The sequence below is a fragment of the Galeopterus variegatus genome, unplaced genomic scaffold, assembly GCF_000696425.1.
Source record: "Galeopterus variegatus unplaced genomic scaffold, G_variegatus-3.0.2 Scaffold9841, whole genome shotgun sequence".
NCBI classification, from domain to species: Eukaryota; Metazoa; Chordata; class Mammalia; order Dermoptera; family Cynocephalidae; genus Galeopterus; species Galeopterus variegatus.
Window position 1 is genome coordinate 29,870 of NW_007735952.1, and position 19,785 is coordinate 49,654.

A 19,785-nucleotide genomic window follows, 5' to 3' on the forward strand; every position below is an offset into this window, starting at 1 on the left:
CCTCAAAAACAAGTCTCAGATCTAGAAGGCTCATGAATTAATTCTTTCTAATCTTGTTATGAGTAATTCCTATATACTATTTCAATTATTCTACAGAACAGATAAAAGTGGAAATGTTCCTAACTCTCTTTAGAAAAACTATGTAACAATGCTAAAGTCTGGCAAATATAACACTTTCTAAAAAAAGAAAAGTAGCAATAATTATCACTTAGAAAAGCTGACACAAAAAATTCAAAACAAGATATTCAAGAAAAAGTTAGGGAAGTGATATCAACAAGATAGCAGAATAGGAGATTCCAGCATTCATCCCCCTGCAGAAACATCAATTTGAACAGCTACATATGACAATACCTTCATAAAAGCAAAGGAATCCATGTGAGAGACTATAGCACCCGGGGCAAGCACAGAAATAACAAAAGATGCATTGAAGAGGGTAGGAAAGACAGTTTCACATTATCCATGTCACCCCTCCCCCAAGCCTGGGCAACACAGCACAGAGGGAGACCCTCCATGTAGGGTAAGGAAAGTGAAGCGCACACCCAACTTCATTGTGGACTCCATGGATCCAGCTCCAGCCCTAACCTTGTGGACCCAGGTTCATTGGGTTCCACAAGGAACCAAGTTCATTGGGTTCCGCTGAACCCTGGCATAAGGCTGGCCCCTGTGAACTCAGGCACCAAGGCTATCCACCCACTAACATAGGCACCAGGCCAGTCTGCCTGAAGACTCTAGCAGAAGGCCCACCCAGAATTTCTGGATGATCTGACTGGTGAAGGGTTTTCCATGCCTAGACCAATCTGTAAAGACTGGAAGAGGTGCCTATGTTTTCAAATGTACAGTCACCAATATAAGGACACAAGGATGATGAACAAAAGGAATAAAATAAATTCTGGAGCTAAAGAACACAATGACTGAACTGAAAAAAAAACAAAACAAAACTCCATAGAGAGCTTCAACAGTTGCTTGATGAAACAAAAAAAAAGAATCAGCAAGCTTGAAATTATTCAGAGGAATAAAAAGCAAATAAAAAAGAAAAGAAGAAAAGGAAAAGAAAGAAAAATAGTAAAGAAATCCCATAGGATTTATGGGATACTGTGAAGTGAACTTATCTTTACGTTATGACAGTCCTAAAAGGAGCAAAGAAAAAAAATGAACAGAAAGCTTATATAAAGAAATAATCACAAAACTTCCCAAATCCAAAGAAGGAAATGAACACCCACATCCATGAATCCCCCAAAACCCCAAGTAGATTAAATATAAGGCTATCTTCACCAAGAAACATAATAATCACATTCTCAAAAGCCAAAGACAGAGAGATTTTTGAAAACAGCAAAAGAAAAGTGACTTGTCACATACAGGGAGACCCTCATAAGACTATCAGCGATTTTTCAGCAGAAACCTTGCAAGCCAAAAGAGAGTGGAATGATATATTCGAAGTGCTAAAAGAAAACAACTGCAAATGAAGACTACTATACCCTTCAGAAATGAAGCAGAGATAAAGATTTTTCCAGACAAACAAAAGCTGTGGGAATCCATCATCACTAGACCTCACTTAAAGAAATGCCAAAGGGAGTTCTGTCAAGTTGAAACTAAAAGATGCTAATGATATGAAAACATATGAAAGTATAAAATTTACTATAAAAAGGTAAAAATGTAGTCAAATTCAGAATACTTTAATTCTGTAATGGTGGTGCATAAATCATTTAAAACTCTAGTATAAATGTTAAAAGAAAAAAGTAAAAAATAAATTAATAGACAAAAGTTTTAAAAATAAATATATCTACAATGATTTGTTAATAGATACACAACATATAAAATAAGTTGTGACATCAATAACACAAAATGTGGAGGGAGAAGTTAAAGTGCAGAGTTTCTGCATACAATTGGAGTTGTTATTAGCTTAATACAGACTGATATAACTATATGGTGTGTTAGGTAAGCTTCATGGTAACCACACACACACACACACACACACAAAACCTAGAAGCACAGTAGAAGCACAAAAGATAAAAAAAATCAAAACCACACATCAAATCATAAAGATAGTGAGAGAAAGAAAGAAACAAAGGAACTACAGAATATTCAGAAAACAACTAAAAAGACAATAGTAAGCTCTTACCTATCAACAAATACTTTATCTTTATTTTGTATTTTTTTTTTTTGGCAGCTGGCTGATATGGGGATCCGAACCCTTGACCCTTGTGTTACAACACTGCACTCTAACCAGTTGGTTATCAATAAATACTTTAAATATAAGTGAATTCTATAATCAAAAAACACAGAATGACAGAAAAACAAGATCTGATGATATACTCTCTACAAGAGAATCACTTTTGCTTTAAGGACAAACATAGACTGAAAGTGAAGGAATGGGAAAAAAACATTCCAGGTACATGGTAAACAAAAGAGAGCCGGAGTGGCTATACTTATACCAGAAAAAATAGACTTTAAGTAAAAAACTGTCACAAGAGACAAAGAAGATCATTATGTAATGAGAAAGTGGTCAGTTCAACAAGAGGACGTAACAGTTGTAAACAAATGTGCACCCAACATTGAAGCACCTATATATATAAAGCAAACACTAGCAAAACCAAAAGGAGAAACAGACAGCAATTCATTGATAATAAAGGACCTCAACACCTCACATTCAACAATGGGTACATCATCCAGACCAAGAAAACCAACAAATAAACAATAAACGTGAATAACTCTATAGACCAAATGGACCTAACAGACTCATAGAGGACATTTTACATGACAGCTGCAGAATACACATTCTTTTCAAGCACAAGCATTCTCCAGGAGAGATAAAATGTTAGGCCACAAAACAAATCTTAAATTTAGAAAGATTGAAGTCATAGCAATTATTTTTTCTGACTATAATGATGTGAAGCTAGAAATCAATAACAGGAAGAAAACTGGAAAACTCATAAATATGTATATATTAAACATACTCCTAAACAACCAATTGGTCAAAAAAGAAATAAAAAGGGATATCAAAAACTTGAGGCAAATGAAAATGAAAAAACAACATACCAAAACCTACCAAATGCAGCTAAAGCAGTTCAAAGAGTAAAGCTTATACTGATAAAAGGCTACATTATGAAAAAAGAAAGATCTGAAAAAAATGACCTAATTTTACACCTCAAGGACACGGGAAAAGAACAAATTAAAACCCAAAGTTAGCAGAAGACAGAAAGAAGATCATTATGTAATGAGAAAGTGGTCAGTTCAACAAGAGGACGTAACAGTTGTAAACAAATGTGCACCCAACATTGAAGCACCTATATATATAAAGCAAACACTAGCAAAACCAAAGGGAGAAACAGACAGCAATTCATTGATAATAAAGGACCTCAACACCTCACATTCAACAACGGGTACATCATCCAGACCAAGAAAACCAACAAATAAACAATAAACGTGAATAACTCTATAGACCAAATGGACCTAACAGACTCATAGAGGACATTTTACATGACAGCTTCAGAATACACATTCTTTTCAAGCACAAGCATTCTCCAGGAGAGATAAAATGTTAGGCCACAAAACAAATCTTAAATTTAGAAAGATTGAAGTCATAGCAATTATTTTTTCTGACTATAATGATGTGAAGCTAGAAATCAATAACAGGAAGAAAACTGGAAAACTCATAAATATGTATATATTAAACATACTCCTAAACAACCAATTGGTCAAAAAAGAAATAAAAAGGGATATCAAAAACTTGAGGCAAATGAAAATGAAAAAACAACATACCAAAACCTACCAAATGCAGCTAAAGCAGTTCAAAGAGTAAAGCTTATACTGATAAAAGGCTACATTATGAAAAAAGAAAGATCTGAAAAAAATGACCTAATTTTACACCTCAAGGACACGGGAAAAGAACAAATTAAAACCCAAAGTTAGCAGAAGACAGAAATAAAGATCAGAGCAGAAATACACAAAATAGAGACTAGAAAAAAAAAAATAGAAAAGATCAATGAAACTAAGAGTCGATTTTTTTCAAAAGATAAAATCAACAAACCTTTAGCTAGACTGAGAAAAAAAGAGAGAAGTCTCAAATAAAATTATAAATGAAATGGGAGAAATTAAAATTGATGCCACAGAAATACAAAAGATTATAGGAAACTACCAGGAACAATTATATACCAATATAATGGATAATCTAGAAGAAATGAACAAATTCCTAGAAACATACAACCTACCAAGGTGATTTCATGAGGAAATAAAAAAAATCCAAGCAGACCAATAACTAGTAAGGAAATCAAATCAGTAATCTGACCCTCCCAAGAAAGAAAAGCCCAGGACCTAATGGCTTCATTAGTGAATTCTATCAAACACTAAAAGAAGAACTAATACCAATTCTTCTGAAACTCTTCCAAAAAAATTGAAAGGAGGTATCACTTCTAAACTGAAGTCAGAGAAGGACATTAGAAGAAAACAAAATTACAAGCTGAGTGGGAAACAATCTCTGTTTCTCCCACTATGCTCTTACAACATGTTTCTGACACTGGATGTGTATATATTTCTCCCCATGAGCAAGCAAGCAATCAGTTCTGCAGCAGACACCAGATGGGTGTCCTCCAATTAGTTTTGACACTATCTACCTGGATATAGCATCAGGTTGAGGGCTCCGTCCCCAAGACTGCCCCACACTTCCAATGCCAATTGCACGGCCAAGGTTATTCTATCTGTGCTTCAGACTGGCTGTAAATTGAGGTTGCCACAACCTCCTCTTCAGTTTCGATTAATTTGCTAGAGCAGCTCACAGAACTCAGGGAAACTCTTATATTCTGGTTCATTATAAAGAATATTACAAAGGATACAGATGAAGAGATTCAAAGTCTCTCTTATCTTAAACCAAAATTTAAAAGACCACTCCATTTTTATCATACGTTTTTTTCTCTTAACTCCTTCAAATACAAATATTGTCATCATCCCTCAGCCTACAGCAACCTGGTTTCTACCCCACTCCTCTCAGAGTTTAGCCAGGTTATACATAGGTTATTAAGCTCCCTCCAAACTCAGCTGTAAGATATCCTTTACACAGTCGACATTTATTCTTCTTAAGGGAAAAAGAGTACTCATTTACTTGACCTTCAACATAGGTTTTAAGCAGGGGAGAGAAAGGATGCATTTCAAAATTACTATCTCCAAGGGCTGGCCAATTAGCTCAGTCAGTTAGAGCATGGTGTTGTAATACCAAGAACAAGGGTTCAGATCCCCATACCAGCCAGCCACCAAAAAAAAAAATTAATAAATAAAATAAACCTCTTAGAACAAAATTACCATCTCCAGCCAAGATCAATTTACTGAGTTCCAAACACATATGTTCAGCTGCCTCACAGTCTCTGTGGGTCAGGAATCTGGATACAGTTCAGCTAAGCCCTCTGGCTCAGGGTCTTTCACAAGGCTGCAAACAAGGACTGCAGGTATCTCAAGGCTCAGCTGGGGGATGATCCATTTCCAAGCTCACTCACATGGTTGTCAGCAAGATTCAGTTCCTCCTGGGCTGCTGGACTAAGGACCTCAGTTCTGTACTTGTTTTTGAACAGAAGTTTCCCTCAGTTTCTTGCCACATATGCCCTTCCATAAGGCAATTCACAATATGGCAGCTGGGTTCCACCAGAGTGAGCAAGCAAGAGAACAAGGGAGAGAGAGGGTGAGAAAAATCGAAGTCACCATCTCTTGGTAACCTAATCCCTTAAGTGACATTCCACTACTTTTCTCTATTCCATTCCTTAAAAGCAAAGTCACTAGGTTCAGCCCACACCTAAGGGGAGAAGATTACACAAGGGCACGAACAAGGTGGGGATCATTGGAGACCATTTTAGAGGCTCCCTACTACAGTTCCCACAGGTATCAACCTCAGCAAGCTGAGTTATATTCCTCTTCAAATTTAGTGTTTCATATTCTTTAATTAAATGGCTACACCATTTAATTAGTGGCCAAATCCAGAAGTGAAGGCACCAACTTTGACTCCTCTCTCTCCAATATCTCTTTCTTCCCCAACCAACATCATCCAAATGATCATCAAATTTTATCAACTGTACTGCTAATATTTCTCTGGAATCTGCCTTATTTCTCTTTCTGCCTCAACCCTAGTAAAAACTAGTATCATCTTTCATCTAGATTATTTCCACAGGATTCTAAATGGTCTCCCTGCTTCTAGTTTTGATTTCACCCAATCCATCAAGCTGACCACAATGAAGCCTGAGAAATCTTTGGAAAATAAAATGATGAAGAAAAAAAGACCTTTTCTACTTAAAACTTGTATAAGCAAGGACCATTTCTCACTAAGCAAACCAAGATGGCTCAGAGTTGGACTTGGGACAAAAGGATCTAAGTGAATACTGTGATCACAACATTCACTCTCCATACTGGTCTTTTGCTTTCTTAATGCAGAGGCTTTCTCTGAACAGAAAAAAAACATAACCACCAGCAACCTTGGACTCACATCCCCACAGTTTTCCCAGAGAAGAAAAACTACCACTACCTCTAGTCAGAAAAGTTCTAAGGGTGGACTTATATTGGCTAGATTTGAGTCACATGCTCACTGCTGTGGCCAAGAGGACAGAAACTATGAATGACTCTACCTGGATCATGAGAGTATCTCTGTGGTTGGACAAATGCACTCTGTTAGTAGAACAACAGAACAGTAATAATCTAGAGAATGACAATAGTCACATCAAAACCCTTCAAGGCCTTTTATTCCTTCAGGATAAAGATCAGTCTCACTATTATGATTTCAAGTCATTCCATCATCTGGCTTCTGTTTCTCTTTCCTCCTCCTATTTTTCCATTGCTTCAACAATCCTAAATGCCTTCCAGTTCACAAAACATAGCTCTTTTGCCACTTGACTTCCCACATACTATTTCCTACATTTAAAATACTATTCACTCGGGCCGGCCCGGTGGCTCACTCGGGAGAGTGCGGTGCTGATGACACCAAGGCCCCGGGTTCGGATCCCATATAGGGATGGCCGGTTCGCTCACTGGCTGGGCGTGGTGCTGACAACACCAAGTCAAGGGTTAAGATCCCCTTACCGGTCATCTTTTTAAAAAAAAATAAAAATAAAATAAAATAAAATACTATTCACTCTTTCCACTACTTCACTTCACTACCTTGCATCTTTCAGGTATCTACTTAAATATTACTTCCTCAGGAAAACTTCCCTAACACCCAGAGTTCTGATAGTGCCCCATACTATCCCTATTATAATACTCATTTCTAGGCCTTGTTAGGACTATTTACTTAATCATCTAACTTTACTGCTAGATAATAAGCATTCTGATGACAGGGATTGAGTCTACCTTGTTCACAGTGAAACCCTAGGGTGCTGGGGTACCTTGTTTAGCATATGTTAAGTACACAACAAAAATGTCTTGAAATAATAAGTGAATATGCATGAAGAACCATAGACAAATTGAAGGAGAAGATGGCAGACTACAGGTGCCCAGAGTGTACTCCTCCCACAGAAAAGGACCATAACTAATAAAAGCTAAATGCTGGTAGGAGGATCTGTGGGAAAGCATAGGAGTGTAACAGGAGACTAGTGGGATCCCTGTGAAGAACGAAAGTCCAGGATGGCAGCATAGAGAGAAGACAGAGACACATGGCCTAACCCACCATGTCTCCAACATTGGGAATGGCAGGAGGAATTTTTCCTTGCAGCACAAAGGTAAGCAGAGTACCCACACCAACCCCCATCACCACCACTGAGGCTTGCAGATCCTTTTGCAGGACAAGCCTGGAGCCAAGCATGGAGAGCTGTCCAGAATACACACACTGTATCACTCTAGAACAGGAGCACAAACTGTGCACTCTCCACCCCCCCGACCCTTGTGACCTAAGCTGACACTATACAATGCCATCTTGAAACCAGAGCTGTTACCAGGAATGCATCCTGCCCTGGGGCCAGTAGCCACAGTGCTTCCCCAGCCATAAGGATTTGCCCTTTTCTCAGCACAGTCACACAGAAAGTTATAATACTCCGATTCCAGCAGATTAAAGTCTGGGCTCACACTGGCTGTAGCTCTAGTTCTGCAGACTGGGAAGCCAACCCTATACCTGCAGAACTGATGAATCACCATGTCCCCAGCCAGAGATCACATAGGCATACTTGTCTCAAGCAGACCGCCCCTCCATTCCTCCTAGCCCCACAAGCTGAGTCATGTGCATCTGAGTCCTCAACTTGGAAAAACAGCTCAGGGGTCTCTACCCTAAACAAATACACCCTCGGGCCAGTGGAAATAAAGTGCATCTGTACTCTCCTGGAGAAGTGGCCAGTTGGTTCCATCCTGAACAGTCCTACATAGCAAGCTTGCCAATAGTCCCAGAAGTGGCTGGACAGGTCCCCTCACTTCAGCCCTGCCTAGTGGTCTCAACCAACATCCAGAAGCAGCTAAGTGGACCCCCTCAATGTAGCCCTGCCAAGTGGTCTCACCCACTTCCTGAAAACTGGCACAGCAGCTCTGCCTTTGGCTGAACAGCTCCTAAACCAGTAAGGGAAGCACAGCCTTGCACTGGGTCCAAAGAAGTGGCACAGTGGGAGGGCCACTGGTAGACCCACACTCAGCTAGCTGAGCCATGCAAACTCAGAGACACAACTTCGCTGTCACACCCCTGCAAGACCTGCTCCTGAATCTTCAAGCCATCATATGCACATTCACATAAGGGAGAAACAGCATGGCTGATGTACCCCTGGTGGGCCCATCCCTGTTAAGAGAAGCAGAACAGTGACTCTACCGCTGGCAAATCAGTGTCAGAGACCCTGACATGGCATATGTCCACACCCCAAGCCCAAGAATCAATCAGCAACCACATCCCCAGTGAGCCAGCTCCTGAGATGACTAACCCACAGGGTGCATGTGCACATCCCAGCCCGTGAACCAACTTAATGATCCCTCCCCTGACAAAGCTATGCCACTGCTACCACAACCTCCCAAGCATAAGTCACTGAGTCACTCACAGACATAGCAAAAGTGGATCATAGCTATAGAAACTACACAGTCTACAATACTGCATCTATCCTGAACAAAGCCATTACACTCTACCCAGATGGATGCATTTTCAGGTGAAAGTCTTTCCCCATGTAAGCCACTGTACAAAACTCAAAGAGGTGTCTGTTCCACCACATGCACAGGTTTCAACACAAAGAATAAAGAAACATGAAAAAAGAAGGTAAGATGATACCATCAAAAAAAAAAAAAAAAACTGTCCAATAACTGATCCCAAAGAATGAGAAATTGCCAACTTACCAGAAAAGGAATTCAAATTAATTATCTTAAGGAAACTCACTGAGATTGAAGAGAATACAGACAAATGATCCAACAAAATCAGAAAAACAATTCAAAATCTCAATGAGAAATTCAACAGGAATAGATAACATTAAAAAAAAAAATCAAGGGCTGGCTGGTTAGCTCATTTGGGAGATCATGGTAACACCAAGGTCACAGGTTTGGATCCCCATACTCGCCAGCTGCCAAAACAAAACACAACAACAACAACAAAAATGTTGGAATTGAAGACTTCATTAAATGAAATTAAAAAATACATCTGAGAGTCTTGATAACAAATTAAATCAAGCAGAAGAAAGAATTTCTGATTACGCTCACTCATAGAGCAGATAAAAAATTTAGAAAGACAAAGGAACCAAACATTGTTAATATGAAAAAAAATCAAATCCAAAGATAAATAATAAGAGTGGAAGAAAACAATCAGAAAACAACCAGCAGAATGACAGAAGTAAGAACTCACATATCAATAACAGCCTAAAATGTGAATGGATTAAATGCCCCAATTAAAAGACATAAATTAGCTGAGTGAATTAAAAAAAAAATGACCCATCTATATTGCATACAAGAAATTCACTTTACTATAAAGATACACATAGACTGAAAATAAGGGTATTAAAAACGATATTCTATGCAAGTGGAAAACCAATGCAAGCAGGAGTAGCTATACATATATCAGATAAAACAGACATTAAATAAAAAACTGTACAAAAAGATGAAGAAGGATGTCATATAATGATCAAAAGATCGATATAGCAAGAGAATATAACAATTAGAAATATATATGCACCCAACAACAGAGCACCCAGATATACAAAGCAAATATTATCAGATATAAAAGGGAGAGATAGACAATAATACAATAGTAGGGAATTTTAACACCCCACTCTCAACATTGGAACAATCATCTAAACAAAATAATCAACAAAGAATAATTGGATTTAAATGCACCATTGATAAGATGAACAGAACATTTCGTCCAACAGCTGCAGAATACACTTTCTTTTCATCAGCATGTGGAACGTTCTCCGGGATAGACCATATGTTATGCCACAAAATAAGTCTCAACAAGTTCAAAAAAACTGAAATCATATCAAGTACAGATTCCCATACCAGGGAGGCCAGCTGCCAAAAGGAAAAAAAAAAGTAATAAAATCAGGTATGTTTTCTGACCATAACGGAATAAAACTCAAAATCAGCAATAACACAAACTTAGGAAACTACAAAAATACATGATAATTAAACAATATGCTCTTGAACAACTAACGGGTGAAAGAAGAGATTAAGAAGGAAATAAAGGGCCGGCCCGGTGGCGCACTGCTACAGTGCGCCGCTTGGGAAGTGCGGTGGTGCTCCCGCCGAGGGTTCAGATCCCACGTACAGACCGCCTGCTCATTGGCTGAGCGAGGTGCGGGAGCAACACCGAGGGTTGCGATCCCGTTGCCGGTCCTGGTCCGGTATGGGCACGACACTGAGGGTTGCGATCCGTTGCTGGTCACGAAAAAAGACAAAAAGGAAAAAAAAAAAAAAAAAGAAGGAAATAAAAAAATTTTCTGAAACTAATGAAGACAAAAACACAACATACTAAAACCTATGAAATACAGTCAAGGTAGTATGAAGAGGAAAGTTTACAGCAATAAATGCCAACATAAACAAACAAAAAAATAGATTTCAAATCAACCAGCTGTTGTGGATTAACTGAATTGTGTACCCCAAATTTCATATATTAGGAGCTTAATCCCCACCGTAACTGCTGAGGGTGGAAAATCCTATTATAGTAATAGAAAGGTGGGGCTTTGAAAAGGTGATTAGGTTGTAGGACCATGCCATACTGAATGGATTAAAAATGGTGATCACGGGTGTGGTTTGGAAGGCTTTAAAAGGAGAGCAAATGAGGTTAGTCTCTCTCTCCTTGCTTTCACCATCTTGTGAAGTGAGACCTCTGAGTCACTGTCACTAACACCAGATGTGTTCCTTGGACTTTGGACTTCCCAGCTTCAGAACTGTAAGCAATGCATTTTATTTTCTTATAAATTACCCAGTTCCATGTGTTTTGTTATAAACAACAGAAATGGACTAACACAGCAGGCTAACAATGCACCTCAAGGAACTAGTAGAGCAAGAACCAACTTAACTCAAAATAAGTAGAAGAAAAGAAATAATAAAAATCAAAGAAGAAATAAATAAAATTTAGACTAAAAGCAAAACACAAAAAAGATCAATCAAACAAAAAGTAGGTTCTTTGAGTAGATCTACAAAATCGACAAACCATTAGCCAGACTAACCAAGAAGAGAAAAGGCCCAAATAAATAAAATCAGAAATGCAATGGAGTCATTATAACAGATACTACCGAAATACAAAGTATCATCTGAGACTATCACAAACAGCTATATGCCAATAAATATGAAACCCTAGAGGAAGTGGATACACTCCTGGACACATATGACCTAGCTAGCCAGAACTAAGAAGAAATAGAAAACCTATACAGAACAGTAACAATGGAATTGAATCAGTAATAAAAAGCCTCCCAGTAAAGAAAATCGCAGGATCAGATGGCTTTACTGCTGAATTCTTCCAAACATTTAAAGAACAACTAATACCAATATTTCTGAAACTATTTGTAAAAATTGGAGTGGACAGAGTTCTTCCAAACTCATACTGTGAGGCTAGCATTACCCTGATACCAAAACCAGGCAATGACTGAACAAAAGAAGAAAACTATAGGCCAATATCCCTAACGAACATATACAAAAAAATCCTCACTAAACTGAATCCAATAGCACATAAAAAAGATTATACACTATGATCAAGTGGGATTTATCTCAGGGATGTAAGGATGGTTTGGCATATGCAAATCACCAAATGTAATACATCACATCAACAGAATGAAAGAAAAAAACCATATGACCATCTTGATAAATGCAGAGAAAGCATTTGATAAAACTCAACATTACTTCATCATATGTAAGGATGGTTTGGCATATGCAAATCACCAAATGTAATACATCACATCAACAGAATGAAAGAAAAAAAACATATGACCATCTTGATAAATGCAGAGAAAGCATTTGATAAAACTCAACATTACTTCATCATAAAGACTCTCAACAAATTAGGTATAGAAGGAAAGTATCTTAATATAATAAAGGCTATATATGACAATTCCACAGCTAACATCATACTGAATAGGAAAAGCCTAAATCTTTCCCCCTAAAAATTGGAACAAGGATGCACACTCTCACCACTTCTATTCAACATAGTACTAGAAGTCTAGCCAAGGTAATTAGGCAAGAGAAAGAAATAAAGGGCATCCAAATTGGAAAAGAGGAAGTCAAGTTGTCCCCTGGGTGCACATGACATTATCTTATAGAGAGAGAAACCAAAAGACTCTACCAAAAAACTCCTATACCTGATAAATTCAGTAAAGCTGAAGGATACAAAATCAACATGAAAATCAATAACATTTCCGTACACCAACGACAAACTTGCAGAAAAAGAAATCAAGAAGACAATCCCATTTACAATAGCAACAACGACAACAAAAATACCCAGGAATAAATTTAACCAAGGAGGTGAAAGATAAAGGCAAGTGAAACTGTAAAACACTGATTAAAGAAATTAAAAATACCAAAAAATGGAAAGACATCCCATGTTCATGGATTGGAAGAATCAATATCATAATGACCAAACTACCCAAAGAAATCTACAGATTCAATGCAATCCCCTTCAGACTACCAATGACATACTTCACAGAAATAGAAAAAAACAATTCAAAAATTTATATGGAACAATGGGAGTCCCCAAATAGTCAAAGCAATCCCAAGCAAAAAGAACAAGGTGGGGAGTATCACATTGCCTGACTTCAAAATATACTCAAAGCTATAGTAATCAAAACAGCACAGTACTGACACAAAAAGAGACAATGGAACAAAATAAAGAATTCAGAAATAAATCCACATACCTACGGCCAACTGATTTTTGACAAAGGAGCCAAGAACATACATTGGGGAAAGAACAGTCTCTTCAATAAATTGATGGAAAACTGAAGATCCATATGTAGAAGAATGAAACTAGACCCCTATCTCTCACCATATACCAAAATCAACTCAAAATGGATTAATGACTTAAATGTAAGACCTGAAACTATAAAACTTCTAGAAGAAAACATAGAGAAAATACTTCAGGACATAGGACTGGGCAAGGATTTTATGAATAATACTTCTGAAGCACAGGGAACAAAAGCAAAATTTAACAAATGGAATTATATCAAACTAAAAAGCTGCTGTACAGCAAAGGAAACAATCAACAAAGTGAAAAAACAACCTGCAGAATGGAAGAAAATATTTGCAAACTATGCATCCAACAAGGGATTGGTATCAAGAATATACAAAGAACTCAAACTCAATAATAAAAAATCAAATAATCTGACTAAAAAATAGACAAATAAACTGAATAGACATTTTTCTTTTCTTTTTTTTTTTTTTTCTTACAAAGATGACTGGTAAGGGGATCTCAACCCTTGACTTGGTGTTGTCAGCACCACGCTCAGCCAGTGAGCTAACTGGCCATCCCTATATATAGGGATCCGAACCCATGGCCTTGGTGTTATCAGCACCACACTCTCCCGAGTGAGCCATGGGCTGGCCCTGAATAGACATTTTTCAAAAGAGTACACACAAATGCCCAACAGGTATATGAAAAAATGCTCAATATTCCTTGCATTCCAGAGAAATGCAAATCAAAACCACAATAAGATATCATCTCACCCCAGTTGGGCTGGCTATTATAAAAAGATAGAAAATAACAAATGCTGACAAGGATGCAGAGAAAGGGGAACTCTTATACATTGTTGGAGGGAATGTAAATTAGTACAGCCATTATGGAAAACAGTATGGAGATTTCTCAAACAACTACAAATAGAACTGTCATTTGATCTAGCAATCTCACGACTGGGTATATGTCCAAAGGAATGGAAATCAGCAAGTTGAAGGGATGCTTGCACTCTCATGTTTATCATGACTCTATTCACAAAGCCAAGAGTTAGAACCAACCTAAGTGTCCTTCTACAGATGACTGTATATAGAAAAAGTGGTATACATACACAATGGACGACTACTCAGCCATAGAAAAGAATGAAATTCTGCCATTTGCAGCAACATGGATGAGCTTGGAGAAAATTATGTTAAGTCAAACAAGCGAGGCACAGAAAGAGAAATACCACGTTTTCATTCATATGAGGGAACTAAAAAAGCTGACCTTACAGAAGTAGAGAGTAGAATAGTTGTTACTAGAGACTAGTAAGGGGAGCAGGGAGAGGGAATGGGGAGAAGGTGTCAATGGATACAAAACTGTAGAGAGAGAGGAAGAATGGGATCTATGGTTCTATAGTCATACAGGGAGACTACAGTCAACAACAAAGTACTGTGTGTCTTTGTATAGCTGGTTGAGATGATATAGAATGTTACCAACACAAAGGTGACAAGTGTTTGAGGTGATGGATATACTAGGCGCACTGCTGTGATCATTGCACACAGTATGAATGTACCCAAATATCATATTGTACTCCATAAATATATACAATTATCAGGGGTCAATTAAGAAAAACAAATTTAAAAGAAAAAAAAGAAATAGAAAGTAGGATAGTGGTTACCAGAGGCAGGGAAAGGGAGGGGGTGAGGGAACAGGGAAAGGTTGGTAGACTCTACAAGTTACAGTTAGATAGGAAGAATAAGTTCTGGTGCTCTAGGGTGACAATAGCTAATATTACTGTATTGTATATTTCAAGATAGCCAGGAAGAAGATCTTGAATGTTATAAACACAAATAAATGTTTAATGTTTAAGTAAATGTTTAAATATGCTAACTATTCTGATTGGATCATTATATAACGTATGCATGCATTGAAACAACAAACTGTACCCTATAAACATGTACAATAAAAAAACCTAAAAAAACCCCCAAAAATTAAAAAATTAAAAAATTGAAGAAAAAAGAAAAACAAAGGAACACTAAATAGTAATAGCTACAGTTTATTAAATACTTTCTGTGCACTAGATATGGTGAAAGTTGCTTAACATATGTTATTAATTCATTGAACTTTCACATCAACCCTGTGGAGCAGGTGCTATTTTGATGCCTATTTTACTACTAAAGAAACTGAAGCTTAGAGAAGTTAATTGCCTTAAATGATACATTTCTGGTTTCCACATCATGATAATGACAGGTAATAACTATACAAATAGTTAATGAACAAATTTCATAGTACAATGCAATAAGCAGAGGCTCTGGAACCAGAAAAATTTAAGTATGAATATGGGCTTCATCACTTTCTATCTGGGTACTTTTGGTAAGCTATGAAAGCTTCTAAATCATAGTTTCACATATATAAAAAGGAGATAAATAATGTCCTTAATATTAGATAATGCATAAAAAATGCCTGGTAAAAGTATTACTTAAATGTTAGTTACTTCCTTTCTATCCCCTCCATTGTATACTGTGTTGTAGAAACACAAAAAGGAATTATGCCACCTCAAAGATCTTACTACTCAGTTGGTGTGAAGTTATTAAATATACCTGAAATTAAAGAGAATATGAGGCCAAATAGTAAATATTTACTCTGTGATACAGATTATAATTCAAAAGCGAAAAAGATCCATGATGACTGGAGTGGATCAGAGAAGGCATTATGAAGGAGCAGAAGTGTGCAGAAATTTTATGCAGAGCAGCAGAAAGGTGTTTTCCCCTATCACGAAAAAGATCCATGATGACTGGAGTGGATCAGAGAAGGCATCATGAAGGAGCAGAAGTGTGCAGAAATTTTATGCAGAGCAGCAGAAAGGTGTTTTCCCCTATCCCTGCTATATGGGCAAAAGCACACATCAGTGAAACCAAGAAGCTGCCCTCTTAATTAAAGAGGGTGGATAAGGATTATGGAACATTCTGATGGCTAGACCGTGGAGGTGAGATTTGATTAAGTAGGAAATATGGAGCTAATGACGGTTTGGGGTCAAGGAAAAGGAGAGAAGGAAGAATGATATAATTAATCTTATCTTTTTTATGGAAATATTGTGAAGGATTCATTTTTTTTCCCGAAGAAGAAAAGTACTACCTCTCAAAATGTTATTCAAACATATTTTGCATTTATAGAAAAGGGAACAAAAGAAAAAGAAAACAGGCCTGTTGTCTCACTTCATGTTGTAATATAATCATCAAGAAGGAAGTAGAACCCAAGGCCTCTAATTGTGGCCTACATAAATTTTTATATTACTGAATAATATCACATTAACGTACTGGTCAAAACTAGTCAACCGTGACTTATTTATAATTCATCATACCCACTGTCACTTATAGACAGAATATTTTGTGACATATTTTAATAAACAAGTGTCATCATAAACTTTACCCTGTGTGAAAGGCCATAGCACCCTCAAGGAAACACAATGAATGACTCCATACTAAGATGCAAATTATAATTTCAGAATCCTGAGACAAAAGTGTCTCATCCTTCCAATGCATCTTTAAAAATGCCCACTATAGGTATTTTTATATCCTTACCCTTTTACAGCTCATTACATAGGAACTATCAATCAGTTCTACAACACTCTTAAAACATTTTAAATGAGCCAATGTGGTTTCTTATTACACCCCAGTCTTCTCCCATTACTCCCTTTATTTTAGGCTAAAACTTGGGCATTATTTTCTAACCATATGCTACATGCCATGCTGGGGATTATATAACTTTTTGGTTTTATCAAAATGGTACCCTTTTGGTTTAAGTTACATGACACTTTCTTAAATTTACAATCCTAAAAAAATTACTTATAAAACAGAAACAAAACTGGTGGGCCCAATTAAATAGAAAAATACTTTTAAAATGACTTTTCTTTCTAGTGTTATTTTCTAGTTTTTTAAAAACCATTTTATATTTGATAGATTTATAACAAAAATGGATTATTTCTTTGCATAATAAAGTTAATATGAAAGGTGAGAGAAAATACAGACACTGCTAGACTTAGAAATGCACTGTATATTCTCATAGCTACTGTCTTGATTTCCAAAATACACAACAAACATGCTCATGAAATTTGAGAGATTTAAAAAAAAATTGGGTCCTTTTGAATTCATAGGGTAGGACTTGGAAGCTTTGGAGTAATAGATCTTGGGTCACTAGGGCAATTTTGTCCTTTTTTAGTTTTTATAAATCACTAAGATTATAAAATGTAGTTAAAATTTGGCAGCAGTATTACTGCTACCCTGAGTATTTAAAAGTTTCTCAGTAATGTGGATACATACATCTAAAGGAAGGTATAATCTCTCAAGAAACTTCCAAAATTATTTAAAAACAACAAAAAAATGTGGCATGTAAGTAAGTGGAGATTCCTGGGCTTTTAAGCCTCTGAAAGGCTGCCAAATATTGAAACAAATTGGGGACAATTATTTTTATTTTTAACAGTCTTAAGTATTTGATTTAGCATTTTAACCGTTTCCTCGTCGACAAGGATTTAATTTTATATTGGCTTAGTCCATATTTCCAGGGCACGCATGGCCAATTTTTAACTTTTATCATAACTGTTATTAAACAATAGTTCCGAACATGAAGGAACTGTTAACTTTTCCATGGGCCTGTGAATTCCTTAGGAATTGGGGCATGAGGTAAACTCCCACAGGCTAGAAGAACTCTATTCTTTTCCTACAGTCAGGCACAGCATTAATATCTCTTCTAGAGCAAAGGATATAACACACACATCCACACCCCTAGTTGTTTCTGTAGCTAACGTTAAACAAAGGCTGCTGTACAACAGAAACGCGATGAAATCTACTAACTTTTACTAGGCCACTTACAGCCCGAATCTCAGAAGCAGCATCTCCCTCAATAAAAGGAAGGAAGCAATTTTCACCAGTGGGGGACTCTCCTCTCTAGACCGGAGCGGTGATCTGGGGCAGTGGGGTAAGGAAGGCCTGACAGGGAACATGGGTCGACAGTTGGGGGGATGCTCGCTCACCACAGTGGATCCTTTCTTCACCGCTTCCTGGGCATATTCCACTTGTAAAAGGTGTCCATCTGGGGAGAAGACGGTGATTGCCTTGTCGTACCGAGATGACATCGCACGGGACTACAAGGATTCTCGTGGAGCTTCCAAAGCTACTGCAGCTGAGGCTGGCGGGGGCAGCTTGTGCCACCACGTGCCACAGCCGGTAACTGCCTGAAGACCCGCTTTGAGAAGCCACCCGGAAGTCCTGCAGCCGCCCGGAAGTGCTTGCGTGTGCTCTTCGCGCTGCCTCCCAGAAATCCTCGCGCCGGCCAGCCTGTGTGATGCCGGCAGTGTCTGTGCGTTGACCGCGTCCCTGCCCTACGCTTGGAGCCTGGCGCATATGTTCCAGTCATCGGGTTATAAAAATGATATCAAAGGTTAGGTCTTAAAGAAGAGGTTTTCAAAGATCAGGTATTTTTGTTCTAGCTTACCTGTTCAGAGAACTGTGGTAAGTTAAATTTCAATCCCTTCCCTTTGGTTTCAAATTCTAAATTTCTACTCTTTTTTTTTTTTTCTCTCTCAGATTATCTTTTGCTATTTGAAAGCAAGGAAAGAAATGATAATTCAGAATAGTGTTCCTTCTCCTATTTTCTGCCTTGTTAGCAAGATAGAGGAGATGAGCAAATGGTTCATTGAACAGAGCAAATAGTCCGTCGAACTAATGCTAATGATGGGAATTAAGATAATACTGTTGTAACTGAAGAAATTTTGTAAAAGCCCAACCTATGCGACTTAAAAGATGTCTAGAAATTTAGCTGTAGCCGAAACTCTGTATAACCTGGTTTATTACTACCTGTGAAACAACTCTGTTTCTTTATCTTCATCACTAAAATGGGAATATTAAAAAATCTGCAGCAAAGTATTCTGAGATTAAAATGTGTTTATATGCATAAGAACTTAAAATGGTGCGTGCTGGGTAGTAATAGCCAGGTAAGTTTAGTTATTACTTTTCATATATGCAGTTTTCCATTGGGGAGGATCTTAAAGTTGGTTAAATCAACCTTAAGTAAAATAAGAAAAAAAGAATCATCCACAAAAGAGGAAAGCTTGATTCCCTCAATTCCAAATACTTAGTTTAGAATTTTAGTTGATCTCTGAAAGCACTGTGTGTTTATTCTCCCATCCCTTTTCTTCAAAATTAGAAACTCTTGAAATATTTGGTTTTACTGACAAAAACAATAATTTCTAACCAAAATAATTCGCTCTAAATGTTTACTTTACAATATTATAAAAAACCAACATTTGCCAGAAGCTGTTTTTTGAGAAGTGTTTTAGTGTACTTATTAAATAATGATCATTTTTTCTTTTTATTTTGAGATAATTATAGATTCACAGGAAGTTTCAAAAACAGTACAAAGAGGTCTGGCCAGTTAGCTCAGTTGGTTAGAGTGTGGTGTTGTAATACCAAGGTGAGGGGTTTGGATCCCTGTACTGGCCAGCTGCCAAAAAAAGT

At 37.3% G+C, this 19,785-nt stretch overlaps 1 protein-coding gene across 1 annotated transcript in view; it reads right to left on the minus strand.

The window, feature by feature from the left end:
- LOC103609600 (proteasome subunit alpha type-7-like) overlaps positions 1–18,476 on the minus strand; it is a gene marked incomplete at its 3' end in the record, with an annotated part of 38,773 nt that extends 20,297 nt beyond the window's left edge. The window contains exon 1 of the mRNA XM_008593901.1: positions 18,303–18,476. Coding sequence (XP_008592123.1) covers positions 18,303–18,404 — 102 coding nt within the window. The remainder of the gene's footprint in view (positions 1–18,302) is intronic.
- Between the last annotated feature and the right edge of the window lie 1,309 nt (positions 18,477–19,785).